The 18,488-nt window shown below is 40.4% G+C and overlaps 1 protein-coding gene across 4 annotated transcripts; it reads left to right on the plus strand.

Annotated features, from left to right (window-relative positions):
- Positions 1-10,890: 10,890 nt before the first annotated feature.
- LOC143860591 (uncharacterized) lies at positions 10,891-16,441 on the plus strand. 4 transcript variants are annotated; one of them, XM_077371307.1, is made up of 4 exons: positions 10,891-11,350; positions 11,485-11,689; positions 12,394-12,567; positions 14,297-16,441. In XM_077371307.1, exon 4 carries the CDS (start codon positions 14,297-14,299, stop codon positions 16,064-16,066), a length of 1,770 nt encoding a protein of 589 aa, XP_077227422.1. In that variant the 5' UTR covers positions 10,891-11,350; positions 11,485-11,689; positions 12,394-12,567; the 3' UTR covers positions 16,067-16,441. The 4 variants fall into 4 exon arrangements, 3 of the variants coding, with proteins under 3 accessions (XP_077227422.1, XP_077227421.1, XP_077227423.1); XR_013239756.1 differs by lacking the exons at positions 12,394-12,567; positions 14,297-16,441 and adding an exon at positions 12,021-12,387; XM_077371306.1 differs by lacking the exon at positions 12,394-12,567.
- The last annotated feature ends 2,047 nt before the right edge of the window (positions 16,442-18,488 follow it).

The following is an 18,488-nucleotide window of genomic DNA, read 5'->3' on the forward strand; positions in this document are numbered from 1 at the left end:
CCGAAAGATGACATGAGTTCGAGTAGACTTGTCGGAAAATGAAGATCAGAGAAGAGATAAAGAATTAGGGTTTGAGACTTGAGTTTAGGGTTTAGAAAATAGAAAGAGTAGGATTTTAGCAGAAAGTGAAGAGGACAAAACAACAAATCAAAGATCTGTATAGAGATTTAAAAGAGAAGATCAGCCGGAATTTGGCCGGAATCCGACCGGAGATGGTCGGAGAAGATGATCGGTAAAATGAAACCCTAGTTTTCCCCCCCCCTCTCTCTCTCTCTCTCTGCTTGGGTTTGCAAGAAAGTTGCCCCCCCCCCCCCAAAAAAATTTTTCTTTAAAATAAGGGTGAACTCATCTATTTATAGGTGATTTCCCTAATTTTTACCCCCATAAGTTGTCTTGGACAACCCTCCATTTATGTGTTTTAAACTTGGTTTTGCTAGATAGGTAACCCACAAGAAAAAATTAAGTGAAAAATTACACTGAATACTGCCCCCTTTAGTTACCCACAAACAACCCCCTACTGCAATATACACTTAACTGAACTACTCCTAAACTAGATAAACCACCCCCTTCTGCAACACTATTCTACACAACACCACCTACCACGTTCGTTTGCTAGGCAAACTACAACGGATTTTGACGAAATTTTAGGGAGACCTACTTGGGATCCTAACCTACCCTATGGTATAATTTGGGACACTAATTCCATTATTCACTAGGGTTTTTGGTCAAACAATAGTTTAAGGTTATGTCAAAATGAGGTATCTACAGATGCCTCTCTTTGGCAGAGTGTGATCATTACGCTAATGCCAAAGCTGAACAGACAACACATTTTGGCCGGCCCAAAAACACAGCAAAACAAATTATTAGGTTTTTGGATTCTAAAGCAATATTATTCTCAAAGGTAAAACAACGAAATGACGCTACAAAACTCAAAGCCTGCAAGCAAAAATGGAGATAGCCTCTCACCTACTCTTAACATGGTAACCATGACCTCTCAAAGAGATAGCCTCTCTCTAATGCTCACAACTATCTAAACTAGTCCACAAGGACGCTTATTAGAGCAAACAAGCACAAAACACAAACACACTCTTTATTTCTAAATCAAGGCTATACTAAAACAAACATAACAATCGCTCAAAGAGCATAAACCAAACAGACATACTAATCACTCCAACAAGAACAAATCAATCACTAGAAGTTTTGGTTTATATATGTGGTGTTAAAACTTTTTCCAAAACAAAATACAAACCCAAACACTCAAAGAATTTTCCTTTTTTTACTGATGTATTGAAATTTGTTGAAAATAATTACACACCCAAACACTCAAAGAGTTTTTTTTTTATATATATGTGGTGCCGCATAAACCAACTCCATGTAAATCCATATTCATATGGTTCTTCACAAACCAAATCCAAATGAACCTCCTCTCAGATATATCTGTGGATCCCATCCCGAGGGGGGGTGGTCCCACGAGGGTGTGTGTTTTTATGATGATAGTGCCTTTGTCCATTGGATTTGAATATGGTTGCTTTTTTCCATAAATTTAGGGTAAAAGTCCTAACTTCAAGAAAAGAAGCAACTGACCAGAGTCGCCACCTAGATTAGGGATCTAGGACCCATGATTAACTCTGTTAATTTGGTCTACACTTTGAGTTCTGGGTAAGTTACCTGGTTACGAAGTCGGAAGGTGTACCGCACGAAGTGTACAGCACCGACCTTGCCTAACTTTTGAAAGCTTTAATTATTTAGGTTTAACAAAGGGGGTGAATGTGAACTTTATTAACCTACATGCATTCTAATTTTTTTAGCCGTTCACAGTTTAGACTCATGCGGGCCAGGAGTGCATCCTACATGCAACTACATGCCTATGTGCCTATGTGATTGTTTTGAGATTGATGAGATTTGATTTGAGTTGAATTTGATTAATTGATTTTAGGTGGAGTGACCTATGCTATATGAACCTAGATTTAATGCAATGGACCTAAGTTACATTTTTAGTATATTTGTGAACTTTGGATTCTAAGAATTCTATTTTGAAAACCTAGAGTGTGATCTTTAAGTTAAGAGCCTAGAACTTTATGTTTTGGAGATTGGGATTTTTCATCTTAGATGATTATAAGTTCTTAGATTCTTTAAGATTTTTTGAATTCTTTTGAGTTCCAAATGTAACAAACACAACTAATCATGCAAAGAAAGCAACTAGCATACTAAAAACAAAACAACTAGCATGTGATTCTAAGCTTACGATAAGAACAATTAAAGAGATCTAAACATGCAACTAAGCAAAAGAAAACATTTAACATGCAAAAATGATTTAAGGAAAAGGAAAGGGTGAATAGGGGAATGGAAGGGATGAAGAAGGGTGTTGGGGAACGAGAATGAAAGAGAAAGGTGTGACTGAACTTGGGAGTGCCAAGTTGCCTACGTACCCCATGGTGGGGATCAAGCCACACGTAGTTCCATTGGATTGGAGACTTGAGATTGAAAATCGAGACTTGGATTGGAAGCTCGGGTTGACTCAGGTTGGCTTGGGCTGACTCGGGTTGGCTCGGATTGAATCGGGTTAGGTCGGGGCTGAACTGGGTTAGGTCCGGGTTTTCTCGGATTGCGGTTCGGTTCAAAGTTGGACCGGGTGAGTTGGGTTGGACCGGGCTGGTCCGGATTGGGGTTCGGGTGGTACGGTTCAGGTTGACTCGAGTTGGCTGATTCGGGTTGACTTGATTTGAACTCAGGTTGAACCCGGGCTGACTTGGGTTGACTCGGGTTAACTCGGGGTGCCTCGTTAGATTCTCTTGAGTGGGCCTAGTTTATAACCAAATGATGGTGGGGTCCAAGGTTGTGACCGAATGGTGGTGGGGCCCAAGGGGATGGCCGAATGGTGGTGGGATAATTGTGAGGTCGAAATGATCTAGAGAAGATCTGTTAGATCACTTTGGGAGCATGCTATGGGCTATGGGTATGTATGATGGGTGAATGGGCTATAGGCATGAAAAAGGTTTGATGGGATGAATGGAAATAGGTGAGGTCGGATGAGATGTGGGAAATAGGATATGGGATGGGGAATAGGGTGGTGACTATGATTGGGATGTGTGAGATGTGCGGATGAGTGTAGGCCATGGCATGACCGAATGGTATGGGGGATTTGAAGCTGAGGGGTGCGGGGGTGAGGCCGAATAAGACTTGGGCCATGGGAGTTGGGCCGAGTGGGCTGCAGGGTTTGGGTCAAGGCCGCTCGATCCATGGGGTTTGGGGTCAAGGCCAAGTGGAGCGTGAGTAGAGGTAGAGGTTCGTAGGGTCAAGCTGGGGTTAAGGATGCGGCTTAGGGTACGGCTTGCGGTGCGGGTTAGGGCACAGCTTGGGGTGCGGGTTTAGGGTGCGGGTTAGGGTTAGGGTGTAGCCAAGGAGTGCGGGTTAGTGCTGGATTGGGTTAGGTGCATGGGTGAATTGAGGCTGGATTGGGTTAGGTGCAGGGATGTGTTGGGGCCGGGCTAGGCTAGGTGCAGGGGCGAGTTGGGGCTGGGTTAGGCTAGGTGCAGGGGCGAGTTGGGTTCATTACAGGTGGGACCAGGCTGATCCGGATTGGACTAAATTGGTCCAGATTGAGTCCGATTAGGTCCAAGTCAAAACGGGGTTGGCCCAGGTTGATTCGGATTAAGGCTGTCTTGGTCCTAGTCGGACCTGGTTGGGGTTGGGGTTGATGTTGAACCGGTTTGTCGGGTTAGGTTCGGGTGGAACCGGGTTATGTTGGGGTTAGATTAGGCTGGTCCATTGAAATCGCTTGGTATAGGGATATGAAATAGGCTATGTATATGTGGGATAAGACGATTGCTATGACAATTGGGTTTGTTGGGATGGCTATGGCGGTTTGGGTAGCGATATGTGGCAGTCAGATGAAGTAGATGAACATGGAATATGTCATGGGTATGTCGGGCAAGGGATGCATGGGATGGGTTATATGAATATGGGACATGCTACAGGTATGTGAGGCAAAGGATGCATGGGATGGGTTATGTGATTATGGGACACGCTAGGGTGTATGTCATGGCATTGATGACAGGGGCGATTTGGAGTGTGGGCTATAGGTGGGAGACAGGCTATGATTTACATAACCGGGGTGAGATATGAGCCATGGCTTATGTGGCATGGGTGTTGTGATGGCTACATAACGATGGCGTGGATGGGTATAATAGTTGGGTCTAAAGGATGTTTGGCCGATTAGTGAATGCGCTGAGTTTAGATTCGGGTTTAAGACCCAACTTACCGGTCCGAGTCACGGGTTCTAGGCATGGGTCCGGGTTGTGGACAGCTTGAGTTATGGGTGCGAGCTAGGATTGGGGTGCGGCTTGAGCTAGGGCACGGCTTGGGTTAGGACGCGGCTTTGGGTTAGGGTGCGGTGTGCGGATTGAGTCGGGCTTATGTTGAGGCTGGATCAAGTGGTTTAACCGTCATGAAAGGAGGATGGATTGGGTCAGGTTGGACTGGTTGAATTGGGTTGGATTCGGATAAGGCTCAGATGGCGTTTGGGTTCGGCTAAAACACAAACAGTGCATGGGTTTGGTTACCTATGGGTGTGCATGGCACATAGTAATGGCCATGGGGTAAAGGGAATTGGGGGTTCTGGGTTGAGTTCGAGTAAGTCTCAGTTGTATGAATGTGCATGGAGTACATGCAAAAATTACATTAGTATTTTGGATGTACACAGCTTATGCATGGGTATAATTATCTGCTATGGGCTCAGGTTCGGTTAGGGTAAGAGGAGGCGTGCGGCTTTAGGTTACGACTTAGGGATGTGGGTTGGGGTATTTGATAAAAAAAATAGACAGAAGAGGGATGGAGAGAGACATGAACTAAGAAAGATATGCATGAATACCAGCCTTATATGCCATGAATTTTTAATTCAAAAATAAAAGACCTACCTCTTTTGTCGTTTGATGTCGATTCTTGATTTTTAGATGATTCCTTGAAGATACTTCGAACTGATTCCTTAGTGATTCCACGACCAAAGGGGGCGAATGAGAAGAAATGAGGGAGTGAGGGGGTTTGGACGAATTTTGGGAGGGAAGAGTGGCTAAAAGAGTTCTTCGTCGGCTCTCTTGGAGTCTTCCGTCCTCTTGGGATGGAGCAATGGAAGGGTATTTATAGTGGAATGGGTGAGCTAGGTTACCTTCTTATGAGCCTAAAGGTGTAGGGTGGAGATTGAGTGATGGAGAAAGGAAGGAAAAAGGATGGCCAAGATCGAATTTTTCTAGAATATTCTCTCTCTTCTTTAGCATCTTCCATTTTAGCCATGACCATGTTTAAAATGGTAGGCACTTATGTGGCCAGGATCAAGCACTAAAGATTTAGGAACAATTCAAGGTCCAGGATGATGCCACTTGTCCTTGGAATCTTTGTGGATTTGGAAGCAAATTTCAAGACAAGGGAAATGTCCAGATTGGTTGCCTTTGTTGAGAATGACAACAGCTTGGATGGTTTAGATTAACTGCAATCTCCATATGATCGAAAGAACGGGCGAGATGGGGTCTCCAAATATCCTGAAATCTTTGCAAAGATATGGACTAAGACTGGGTAGTTGAGATCAATTTCGATCGAAAGAATGGACGAGATGATGCCTCCAAATCTCCTAGAATCTCTGTAAAAGATTTTTCAAATATTTTGAATGTGAAAATCGAAAAACGCAGTTTTCAGGAGATTTTGAAGTCCGATTTCGATAATTCTTTCACCGTTGGAATCGTTGATTTTTTCTCTTTCATTTAAGCCAAATATTACCGTAGAAATACTATTTTCAGAATTTTCGACCAATGCGAGCCTCTGATCTCCGTCGGTAGATTATTTTTCCAAAGATCGAGCAAATCGGTGGTCCGAACGAACCAACTGATTCGATCAACTTTGGGCCAACGGTTAAAACTATTAAACCATGATATTGACAATAGTTGAGTCATTAGGAAGTTTTGATATCGATGATTTAATGGGACGATTTCGACGGATCTCGCTTATCCCGCCTTGATCCGTAACTTTTCACTGAATTTTTGCTTAATTAAAGTGGCCTAATGTTTAATCCAAATTTGAGATCGACCTTGATTGATATGATCACAAATTCTTACTAAAGAAAGATACCCAGGTAAAAATCAGCCCTTGATCTAACAATTTACGAAAATCGGGTCTCATAATTGAATTAGGGGTCCAAGTTGTTAAGTGACCCTAGCTTATTTTGTCTCAATTGATGATCCATAAAGTCAGATCGAGATATTAATGCCTTAAAACATATAAATCCATGATAGAGGGACTCTTACATGGATTTAACACTCTAAGTTACCAACCAGGGCATTTTTTCAATTTTTCGGATCTAATCGTCTTACCAGGTACATCTCTTTATCATTTTGATTTTCAGGGAATGTGAGGATGCATATTTTACCAGTGAAATTCGATGGATCAATATATTAGGTTATTGTTGGTTAAAGTGTAGCAAAATGAGGGTGTCTACAATACCAAAACAAGCATAAAACCAAACACTCAAAGAGTCATATATATATATATATATATATATATATATATATATATAAATATATATGTGTGTGTGTGTACTGTGCCGCATAAACCAGCTCCATGTAAATCCAGATTCATATGATTCTGCATAAACCAGCTCCATATGAACCCTTCACAGATATACTAAAGCAAGTGCAAAACCAAACACTCAAAGAGTTTTTTTTATCTAAGATGTCAAAACTTTTTTCAAAACAAATATGGTGCCTCATAAACCAGCTCCATGTATATTTAGATTCATATGGTTCTACATAAACCAACTTCATATGAACCCTTCGCATAAAACCAAACACTAAAAAAAAAAAAATTATTTTTAATCAAGCAAGAATTTACTTGGCCAATTATTATGGTACCCGAATATTTGAGCTAAACTCAAACATCTAATACCAAAGCGATAACTATACAGACCATTGCTGAAAATCCATCTGTTTAGCTATCAGGATAATTCTGACTCCTCTCTTTCAAGGTAGCGAATCACCTAAGATTTACATGGCGCCGCATAAACCAGCTCCATGTAAATCCAGATTCATATGATTCCGCATAAACTAGCACCAGATGAACCTCTTCACAGATATGCCTGACTCCTAACTTCATTAGGTAGCGGCACATTGCGGAACGAAGGAAGAAAAGCCCAGATCATGTAATACGGAATCCGATGATTTCTTACTTCTTAAAAACACTCAAAGAATTTTTTTTTATCATTGCTGAAAAACTTCACCAAAACAAATACAAAACCAAATACTCAAAAAAAGTCTCTTTTTTTTACCATTGTATTAAAACATTATCAAACAAGTACAAATCAAACACTCAAAATTATATATATATATATATATATATATATATATTGATGTAATCATAAATCAAACACTCATATCGACTTCACTGATGGAAGAATCTTCTCTCGAAGAGGATAATGAAAATGCATGATCTTTGCCAAAAACTAAACTTAAGTAACTTGAAGAAATTTTCAGGTTGTAACCCCTTTCAACGGATGAAACAGCATTCTACCTAGGTTTGAAGATGACAGAAATGAATGCTAGTCTCCGTTGGAGATAAGATTTTTCAAAGAAACTCGGCTCCAAAGGGGCATCTTTTATGACTTGCGTCATAAAAGATGTCCCTAGTATGATTACTTCCATGATAGAATTAATTGGAGAGCAACATAAAAAACATGCCAAAGGCTTTCATTATCAATCACTTGGGATTTACAAAATTTTCACAAAAACACTTGGGTTTACAAAAACTTTTCTCATGAACATTTGGACTTGCATGACTTTTCTCAAATACTAGAAACTGGTTCTGCTCAGAATCTTATTCATCTCTGTCATCTGCTGATACTGGAGTGGGCTAAAAAACCTGTCACCTACTGAACTCTGCTCTGCTTTATATTATCCACAAGAGCCACAAATTCTCTGCTTCTCTGAGTTTTTTTTTTACTTGTCACCCGGCTTTGGGAGGACTTTGACTAACAAGACCTCAGAACTTGAACTCGACTCGACGAAGAAGAGACTTTGACAAGTAACAAACAAGGATTTTGACAAACACATGACTTTAACACTAGAAGAGACTAAATGTGCTTCTTATTTTGATAAATGTTTTAAAATGATAAAAGTCAACCACTCTTAGAATCTTTTGAATATCGTGTCTAACGGTGTTTCAACCTCTTTTCGGTATTTCCGTCATGGTTATTATCCCTTCAGATTGCTTAGTCTCAACTTCCCTAACTCAAAGAGTACCAAATGAAGCTTTGCTGGCTCTTATTCAGACTATGGAGAAGAGCCAAAGAAAGTGAAAGTCTAGCTGGCTTTTAGAAACTCTGTCCTCTCTACATGAAGTCACTGCCATGACCAAATCGTCTTTTCAGGTTTTCGATTCGGGGGACCGCATGCCTTATATTTTGCTTGGACTGTCTGCCCTTACAGATTTTCCATCCAGCAGGCTCAGCACCTTGATTTTTGCTTAAGCTGCCTTTTCGGGTTTTTAGCTTAGCGGGTGAATGACTCTAACTTTTGCCTAGACCACCCATTCGGGTTTTCAGTCTAACGGGTCTAAGACTCTATCATTTTCCTTTCTTTCTGTTTTCTCTACAAACCTGGGCCTAAAGTACACCAGGACTTTCAGGTAGGCTTAGGTTCAAAAAGGTTAAACTTGGGTTTGTCTGCATTTATTTAGTTAGAATTTGGACCCTCCAAACTATCTACTTATCCCTGAAGAAAATGAGAATCAAGTTTGCGTAGTTCGCTCACTTAGGCTTCAAGGATTTTTGTTGTTTGTTGTTGTTTTTTTTAAAAGGTTGCGAAAGGTTGCGACCGAACCTGAATTAATCAGGCTGCCTACGTACACTGTAAAAAGGGATCAGGTCATAACGTAGTTCAAAACAAAAATAAAAATAAAATGCCCCTAGTTTGTGGCTATCAAAGAAAATAATTTATTTTTTTTTAGGCCCAAATGGTGTGCAAATGGTTTTAAAACATTTGGGATGTTGGCTTGAAGGCTCAAATCGTTCAAGGATGGCCTCCTCTCCTAGTGTACTTAAGCATAATACTTCTTGAGTTGATCCAAGTTTGTAGGTTTATTTAATTTTTTTTCATTTTTATCGAGGAGTCTTACGGCTTTTCCAGGCATAACTTCATCAACAATGTAGGGACCAGACCAGTTTGGCTTAAATTTTCCTCTGGGATCAAACACCGGTGCCCTGTAGGACTTCAAGACGAGATCTCCTAGCTTCAGGTCACGGACTCGAACTTTCTTATTGAAAGCTCTCTCAATCCGCTTCTGATATCCTTAAATATGATATAAGGCTCTCAGTCTCTTCTCATCTATCATCTCCAATTCATCGTGTCTGGCTTTTGCCCATTCAGACTCTGGTAAATTAGCCTCTATCATCACTCTCAAGGTGGGAATTCTCAGCTCAACTGGAATATTTGAAACTTAGATTTTTTAATAAAAAATCCAACAATCATTTCCCTTAATCCGTCAACCCTGATATAGGGGTGCAACTTGGGTAGGGATCAACTCGAACCTATCGGGTTCAACACGATTTTGTTGGGTTGGCATTTTTTGGGGTTAAGTTGGGAAAAGCCAACCCGATTTAATTTCGCGTTGGGTTAGGGTTGACGCCTTGGCAACCCGACCTCCATCCTCTAATTTTATCGTGATTTTCTTAGGTTTAAATTTTTTTTCCTTTTTGGCCTTTAGTGAACCCGAACCTAACCCGATTTGGATAAAAAAAGGTTATATAGGTTGGGTTGGGTTAGGGTTGATAGATTTACTGGTAGGTTGGGTTAGGGTTATCCATCCTTGACCCAAGGCTCGGGTTGGAGTTGATGGAATGCTATCTCGGGTTGGACTAGGGTTGGACTCAATCAGATCCAACCTGACCCGAGTTGAAGCAACCAAACAAAGCATTTTTTTTCCTACCATAATCTGGTCAACCAAAGATGAGATTTTTATTTTACCGGGATACTTCCAGGGAGGTTTTTTTTTCCACCAATCTCCCAGGAGTTTTTTGTTTCACAGAAATCCCAAGAACCAAAAAAATTCCAACAACCAAACGGAGCCCCAAGAGAGAAATTATAATATTGTCCCCGGCCTTGAAGTCCACTTTGAAGTCCACTGTGGGCAGCCCCATCCTTAATATTTGATCAATATCATATCACTTGTTAAGAGTCTGCTTTTGGATCAATTATCAAGGACAGCACTTTGTTTTTTGTTTTGTTTGTTTTTTTTTGTGTAATGTGCGCTTTTATCCCACACCGGACTTCACCGTGGCACCATATAAAATCTCCTCCGAAGAAAATCTACATTGTTATTTAGGCTAATTATATTAGCACTACCATGTTTTAATAATTGCACAAACTCGTCTTATCTTATATTTTTTAAATGGTGTGTGAGAGATTTTTGGGAGAAAGCTTAAAATTTTGGGAGAGAGCTTAAATTATAAAAGACCATACGTGTTAGTGCAACTATCAAAGCATGGTAGTGTCAATATCAGTACCTGTTATTTATTGTAGGTCTTTATATCTCAAAGATGGGTTTTCTGTACGGATCATGTGGGTGGCCTCGAGATGATCTACACGATAAACTGTCCAGACTACACGTGTCATACCCAAAATGCGATCCAAAATTGATATGAACACTATTTTGTGTATTTTCTTGATGATGTCAGACGCGTTCAATATAATCATTTACAAATGGTTGGTGCACACCACACAGCATCGGATGAGATCCAATTTATCTACTCGCATTATAACTTACTTTTAAGTTATCGTGAGATTTTCAAATGAGATTTTACTGTCATTGGTCTTGCCATTGTGATGATATAAATAAACTAATAAGCACTAATAATTGAAATTTCAGATGCCCGAGAAAGGGGCGTTACCAGTATCAAATTCCCACATATTCCGGCCAAATTCATGGCTACCAAAGGTCCTTCCGACCATAACGGCACTCCTCTTCCTAGCCATGGTCCTTATTTGGAGGACAAAAAATAGCACTTTGAAAAAATCGTACACCGGAAAAAAAGAAAAAAAAAAACGAGAGAAGAGGAAGTGTTTTTATTGTATGAAACCGAAACTACCGGGGAGAGCCTCTCTCTCACAGTTTTCCGGACTTCTCCCTTGTAAAGCCCTAATTTTCCAACATACAAAGCCTTTCTTCAAGAGAAAAAAACCTCTTTCAAATTTCCTGCGCTGCGCTTCCTCTCCAAAGATTTCCGCCTCGGTTTTCAGTCCGAGGCGGAAATTCAGAGCCGGAAAGCCTCTAATTTTCTCAACCATTACCAAACTCAATTTACAAAGCCATCAAGGTTTGTGAGACAGATGCCTTTTTTTGCGAGTTGTTTTTTGGATTATTTTTAACGAGTTATTAAATCAAGGAATTTATTTTATACACTAGTCATATTATTGCTTCAAATTCTGATCTGAAGGTGTGATATTGCAGGGCAAGAATAAATTGAAGTAATTAACTTCATTAAGGAAGGGTAGATCTTCAAAATACTTCCTTTTTTTTTGGATCATTGGTCCCAAGAGAGAAAAGAAGATTATCATTTTAGAGAATTTGAAGCTTTTGGAATCAGCCACAAATTAGGAAAGAAAAAGCCTCTAGCATTTTTCGCCCCGGACGCGAACTCACTTTCTAAAACAGCGTAAGTATTCTTACTTTCTCTATTTTTCCTAATTATTTTGGATCGATGATAAATTCGCACCACTGTAGGATAATTCGCACCCCTTTTATCGTTAAAGTATGTGGCCGAGGGGCGCAGATTATTTTAAAGGGGTGCGAATTTATCATCTACCTTATTTTATTGTGTTTATTTTGAACATCGATGTGTTTTATGCCTTTGTTTGTCGGTGGAATAAAAGCCATATCTCGCTGGAAGTAGTTGATTATATCATATGCATTATTTTCTCGCCATAAGCAGACGAGAAACTGAATAAAATGATTATTTGTATCCTGTACAATAAATATTATTACAGGAGGGAATGAAATCGACCGTCCACAAGGACCGCAAAGTATAGTGGGACCACATCTTTCAGCAATATATGGTGGGCCCACTTAAATCAATGGCCCGTAGATAGAAATGATCTTGATCGTCGGATTATATGAAATTTTTTATCAAATAAGATATTCTTAATCGAATAAAATATGCTGGGGATTGAGGCTTTATTGGATTCGATTCATTCCTATAACATATTTTTTTATCAAAGGATTAAAGAAATCTTGTACGTCGTCTTTCAACATTTGGTCAAAAAGGGTGTTATTACGTGACCTTTAAAATCTCTTTTATTTTATTAGCTTATTTTTATTAGATCATTATCTTAACTTCCTTACAAATCCCACTTTGGATAGGACTCTATGGTGATAATCAAACACAAAAGAGGGGATACGTTTCTTATCTCCATTCCACGTCTCTAATGGGAGAGAATTGGGATGGGCCTAATCTATAAAAGGAGGATCACACCTTGGCCTTTGACAATGTGAAATCTCACGATCTGCCCATTGGATTTGCCATCTTAGCTAAAGGTGAGTTTATTTAACGTTAATTAATTCCATTTATTTGTATTTTATATAAAAAAATCCAACCATAGTGTCAGAGCAATGTTGTTGAATTTTTTTATAGAAAATACAAATAAATAGAGTCAATTAACATTAAATAAACTCACCTTTAGGAGCATCACGCCTTGGCCTTTGGCAGTGTGAGATCTCACGACCTGCCGGTTGGATTTGCCATCTTAGCCAAGATGTTCTACTCCTAAAGGTGAGTTTATTTATCGTTAATTGACTCCATTTATTTGTATTTTATATAAAGAAAATCCAACAAAGGGCCGTAACTTCATCCCTTGGAATTATTGAAATTGTTGTCATTGGGTATTATTATACGCAAAACACTAATGAGTACGGAAGAAAAGGTGGTGAATCTATCACATCCCAAAAGTAAAAGCATCTACGCTTGCCATTGAATCCGTTTATCTCACCATCCACCACACGTCCAATCCATTTCATCAACCTGGCTTTACTGGGGTACAACTTGGGTAGGGGTCAACCCGAACCTACCGGGTTCAACACGATTTCGTTGGGTTGGCATTTTTTGGGGGTTAAGTTGGGAAAAGCCAACCCGATTTAATTTTGCGTTGGGTTATGGTTGAGGCTTTGGCAGGTTTATAATTTGTTTCTATTTGGCCTTTAGTGAACCTAAACCTAACCCGATTTGGATTAAAAAAGGTTAGATGGGGTTGATAGAGTTACTGGTAGGTTGCGTTAGGGTTATCCATTCTTGACCTGAGGCTCAGGTTGGAGTTGATGGAATGCTATCTCGGGTTATACTAGGGTTGAACTCAATCACTGACCTGAGTCGAAGCAACCAAACAAAGCATTTTTTTTTCCCACCATAGTCCGGTTAATAAAACATGGGATTTTTATTTTGCCGGGATACCTCTAAGGAGTTTTTTTTTCCACCAATCTCCCGGGGAGGTTTTTGTTCCACAGAAATCTCAGGAACCAAAAAAATTCCGGCAACCAAACGGCCCCTGCCTTGAAGTCCACTGTGGGCGGCCCCATCCTTAATATTTGATCAACATCATATCACTTCGTAAGAGCCTGCTTTTGGATCAATTATCAAGGACAGTACTCTTTTTTTTTTTTTTTTGGTACTGTGCGCTTTTTTTTTTGGGTACTGTGGCACCATATAAAATCTTCTCTGAAGAAAATCTACATTGTTATTTAGGCTAATTATATTAGCACTACAATGTTTTAATAATTGCACAAACTCGTTGAATCTTATATTTTTTAAATGGTGTCTTGAGAGATTTTTGGGAGAAAGCTGCTAAAATTATAAAAGACGATACGTGTTAGTGCAACTATCAAAACAGGGTAGTGTCAATATCAGTACCTGTTATTTATTGTAGGTCTTTATATCTCAAAGATGGGTTGTCTGTACGGACCATGTGGTTGGCCTCGAGATGATCTACACGATAAACTGTCCAAACTACACGTGTCATAACCCAAAATGCGATCCAAAATTGATATGAACACTATTTTGTGTATTTTCTTGATGATGTCAGACGCGTTCAATATAATCATTTACACATGGTTGGTGCACACTACACAGCATCGGATGAGATCCTAAATATCTACTCGCATTATAACTTACTTTTAAGTTATCGTGAGATTTTGAAATGAGATTTTGCTGTCATTGGTCTTGCCATTGTGATGATATAAATAAACTAATAAGCACTAATAATTGAAATTTCAGATGCCCGAGAAAGGATCGTTACCAGTATCAAATTCCCACATATTCCGGCCGAATTCATGGCTACCAAAGGTCCTTCCGACCATAACGGCACTCCTCTTCCTAGCCATGGTCCTTATTTGGAGCATAGACGGTTGCACCATCCGTGACGGCATCCAGTCATGGCGAAAAAGACGAACCAACGTCGGCCTCACCTTCAATTCCTCACACAACCGGAATCTGACCAACCTATCCTCACCACCACACCCGAATCTGACCCACCCACCACCACCACCAGCTGACCGGAATCTGACCTGCTCACCACCACCACCTCACCGGAATCTGACCCACACCTCTACATGGCTCTCCGTCAAATTAGACCCCAGCTTCACATCCAACCTTATCTCAAGATGGTTAACTCCTGGTGGCCAACTCTGCCGGGATTCTCGTACTACCAACATATCCATCTCCGGCCTAGACAGCCGGAGCTCCGTCGAACTACCCGCTGGAGAGACCCACCAATTCCTCATCACCGCCCTCGACTCCGCCGGCTCCCCCCGCTGCTCCGGCGGGGACTACTTCGAAACTGATATCTCCGGCATTTTATGGAAATCTCGCCCGCCGGTAAAAGACCTCGGCAATGGCTCTTATTCTCTCTCCCTCCAAGTCCACCCAGAGTTCGCCGGAGAATATAAACTCACCGTCGTTCTCCTCTTCCGAAGCTTCGAGGGTCTAAAATTCTCGCCTGAGCGTTTCGTTTTCCGGCGAGATCTACGCAAAATCCCCATCAAATTCTACAAAACAACAACCCAGTTTCCGGAATTACGCATTTGTCGGAAATCAGACTTTACAGAGGATATCTGGTCCGGCCGGTGGACGAGACACGGCAAGAACGATAACTGTCAGATCGATGATGATGGCCGGTTCCGGTGCCTGAACCCTAATTTCCCTTGCAAGAAACCCTGGTGTGAAGGTTCTTTAGGGTCTTTAGAGAGTAACGGTTGGGTTTATTCAGCCCATTGCTCTTTCAAAATCTTCTCTTTAGAATCCGCTTGGGATTGTTTACAGAATCGTTGGTTATTCTTCTGGGGTGATTCAAACCACGTGGACACAATTCGAAACCTCCTCAATTTCGTACTCGGACTACCAGATATCAAATCGGTACCGAGACGTTTTGATACTAATTTCACAAACCCTAACAATCCATCCCAGACTGTTAGAATAACGAGTATCTTTAACGGGCATTGGAATGATACAATGAATTACCAAGGCTTGAATTCTCTCAAAAACGAAGGATTTCGAGAGCTTTTAAAAGGGTATTTCTCTGGAGAAAAAGTCCTCCCCGACATGATGATTATGAACTCTGGGCTTCATGACGGAGTCTATTGGCAGAGTATAAGGAGGTTTTCAGAAGGGGCAGCTTACGCGGCACGGTTTTGGTCGGAGATTGTGGAATCAATACGTCGGAGAAATCAAACGGTGCCGGAGTTATTTTACCGGACGACCGTAGCAGCGGGAGGTTATGCAAGGAATTTAGCTTTTAATCCTAACAAGATGGAGGCTTTTAATTTGGTTGTTTTGGATAAGTTTAGAGAGAAGGGTTTAGTTTCAGGGGTGATTGATGATTTTGATATGACTTTTCCTTGGCATTTTGATAATCGGTGTAGCGATGGAGTGCATTACGGGAGGGGTCCTGCAAAGATGAAGTGGAGAGATGGAGAGATTGGGCATCAGTATTTTGTGGATTTGATGTTGGGTCAGGTGCTTCTCAATGCTATCTGTGCTGCCACGTGATCGGAGATGGAGATCGGAACTGATGGCTTTCTTGTGAAATGTACCTCCGGCGAAGGAAGAAAAGATCGTCGGTGCATTTTTTTTGTATATTCTTTGTTTAGGGAAATGATATTTACTCCTCCTTTCTGGGAATTTACACCCTTTTTTGTTTGGCTTTTGGTGAAAATGAGAGAGAGAGGAATAAAAGCCAAAAGGAGGTGGAATGTGGGGAAGGAAGGTGGAATTATCATTTCCCGTTGATTTATAAAGTTGGGTTTTTGAGAGGAAAGGCAGAGAATATGTAATGTAGAACATGTAAACATAACACGTATTTGTTTTTTTTTTTTGTTGGCTTACTTGTTTATGGAAAATGCTTACAAGGATGGAGTTTTTTTCCTTGCCAATGGCCCTTTCTGCTGCGTGAATGTCGTCCGTTCGTTGATTCGGCCCATGTCAGGCCCATTGCCATTGGACATGTGTTGGTCAGATGATCTTAGATTTAGCAAATAGAAGCTAAAGCGTGGATTTTTGTAGGACTTAATTTTACAGCCCGGAACATGACGATACCAAACAAACCTCAAATGGTTCTTTTTTCCTTTATATGTTTTTTTGGGTCTTCTAATACACAGTAGAAATGGATGTTAGTGGGATCGGTGAAGTTGTAGGCCTATTTCTTCTCATTTAACCTAACCTGCTCTGCCTCTAATCTTCCTCCTCAGTCGATGACGCAAACTTCAACAATCTCCATTTCGTCGATCTTTCTCTTTCATTTTCCTAACTTCATTCTCTTCTTTTACAGCATGAGAAATGTTTGAAGTATTCTCATCAACTCAGCCTTACCTAAGAGCAAACCACTATTCGACAACTCATTGCAAATGTGATCGAGGTCTACTCCATATGATGGAATCCGTGGCATTGTGTCTACCAACATTTAATCACCCACCTTCAGGTGTCAAATCTGTCACAAGAGAGGCCACTTTGCTCTCTAATGTTACAAATGATTCAATCAGGCCTTTCAGCCAAATGATTTTGAAAAATCTTTTGTTGTAATGAATCACTCATCAACTGATCACTAAGAGGCCATTCGGATACGCGGATTTTAGAATCTTGGATTTCCTCAAAATCGTAGTTGGGAGACGGGAGAAGAAGGAGACTGACTGCTTCACCTCTCTTTAGAATCTTCGATTTTAAGTTAGAAATCTAGGTTTTAGAAATCTGAGATTTCTAAAACCTGGAAACTTGGGATGATCTCTTGCTCTCTTGCTAACGGAAATAAGGGCGAGAAAACAGAAAATGACGGCTGGTCTCCTTCTCTCGCCTCCCAATTACGATTTGGAGGAAATCCAAGATTCTAAAATCAGTGTATCCAAGCGGCCCCTAATGGTATCTTGACACCAGGGCCACAACCATTTTCGTGTGCAATGATTTATGTAGTCCATCTATGTGTTCCATCCATTAACAAGTATCTTCTCTCCGTTGCTCGACTTACTAAGGATATTGATTGTGTTTTTAGTACCTTTCCCTCTAATGGATTGACAATTGAGCATCAGGGAAGACTCTACAGATTGAAACTAGCAATGGCAGACTATGACTCATTGTCTTCCACATATGAAGCACGAGGAACTAACCGAATAGTGACAATTTCTACTACTAGAGCAAATATTTTAAAGAAATTAATACCTTCCTCTGTGGCCTTGGGTAATCGGTCTTGCCCTATACCTTTCCACATACCCATCTACCACTTCCTTAACCTTGTAGACCCACTTGCAACTAATTGTCTTTCTACCTTGAGGCAATTCTACCAAAGTCCATGTCGTCTTCTTTTGAAGAGCTTGCATTTCTTCTACCATATCTTCTTTCCAACTTGTTGCATCTTTGTTATTAATGGCATCTAGAAATGAGTTTAGTTCTTCATCCAAGGTTATCAAAGCTCATAGGCTATTCGGGTCAACATAATCCTTGAACCCTCTTCTTGATTTTCTTGTTCTATGCCTTGATCATGAATGTCCATGGTAACATCTTTGTTAGGAACACCCTCATTTGAAGAAGAGGTTGAGCATTGAATTTGAAATTTACAAGTATGGTAAACAATGTGTTGTCCTTCACCAACCTTATATTTTAATCCCCTCATCAACATGGAGGATTCATCAAAATTCAAATTACGACTTATAATAATTTTGTGGGCATTTGGATCCCATGACGCATACCCCTTTACATTCTTCCCATATCTGACAAAAAATGCATTTCTCTGATTTTCGCCCTAGTTAAATGAAAACTAGGAATTACAGCTTATGTATCATAACCAAATAATTTCAAATTGGGATAACCGCAAGGAGTTCCGAATTATACCTCATTTGGTGTCTTCTCACTCAGTGCCATTGAAGGATACCTATTCACAATATGTCATGTTGTTGATATAATTTTGACCAAAAGCCTCTACTAT

The sequence above is a fragment of the Tasmannia lanceolata genome, unplaced genomic scaffold, assembly GCF_043159265.1.
Source record: "Tasmannia lanceolata isolate RefF3 unplaced genomic scaffold, GAP_Taslan_0.1 ptg000037l, whole genome shotgun sequence".
Classification (NCBI taxonomy): Eukaryota; Viridiplantae; Streptophyta; class Magnoliopsida; order Canellales; family Winteraceae; genus Tasmannia; species Tasmannia lanceolata.

What these genes read in the sequence shown, in the direction of transcription:
- LOC143860591 (XM_077371307.1), top strand. Translation starts at nt 14,297, where the DNA reads ATGCCCGAGAAAGGATCGTTACCAGTATCAAATTCCCACATATTCCGG.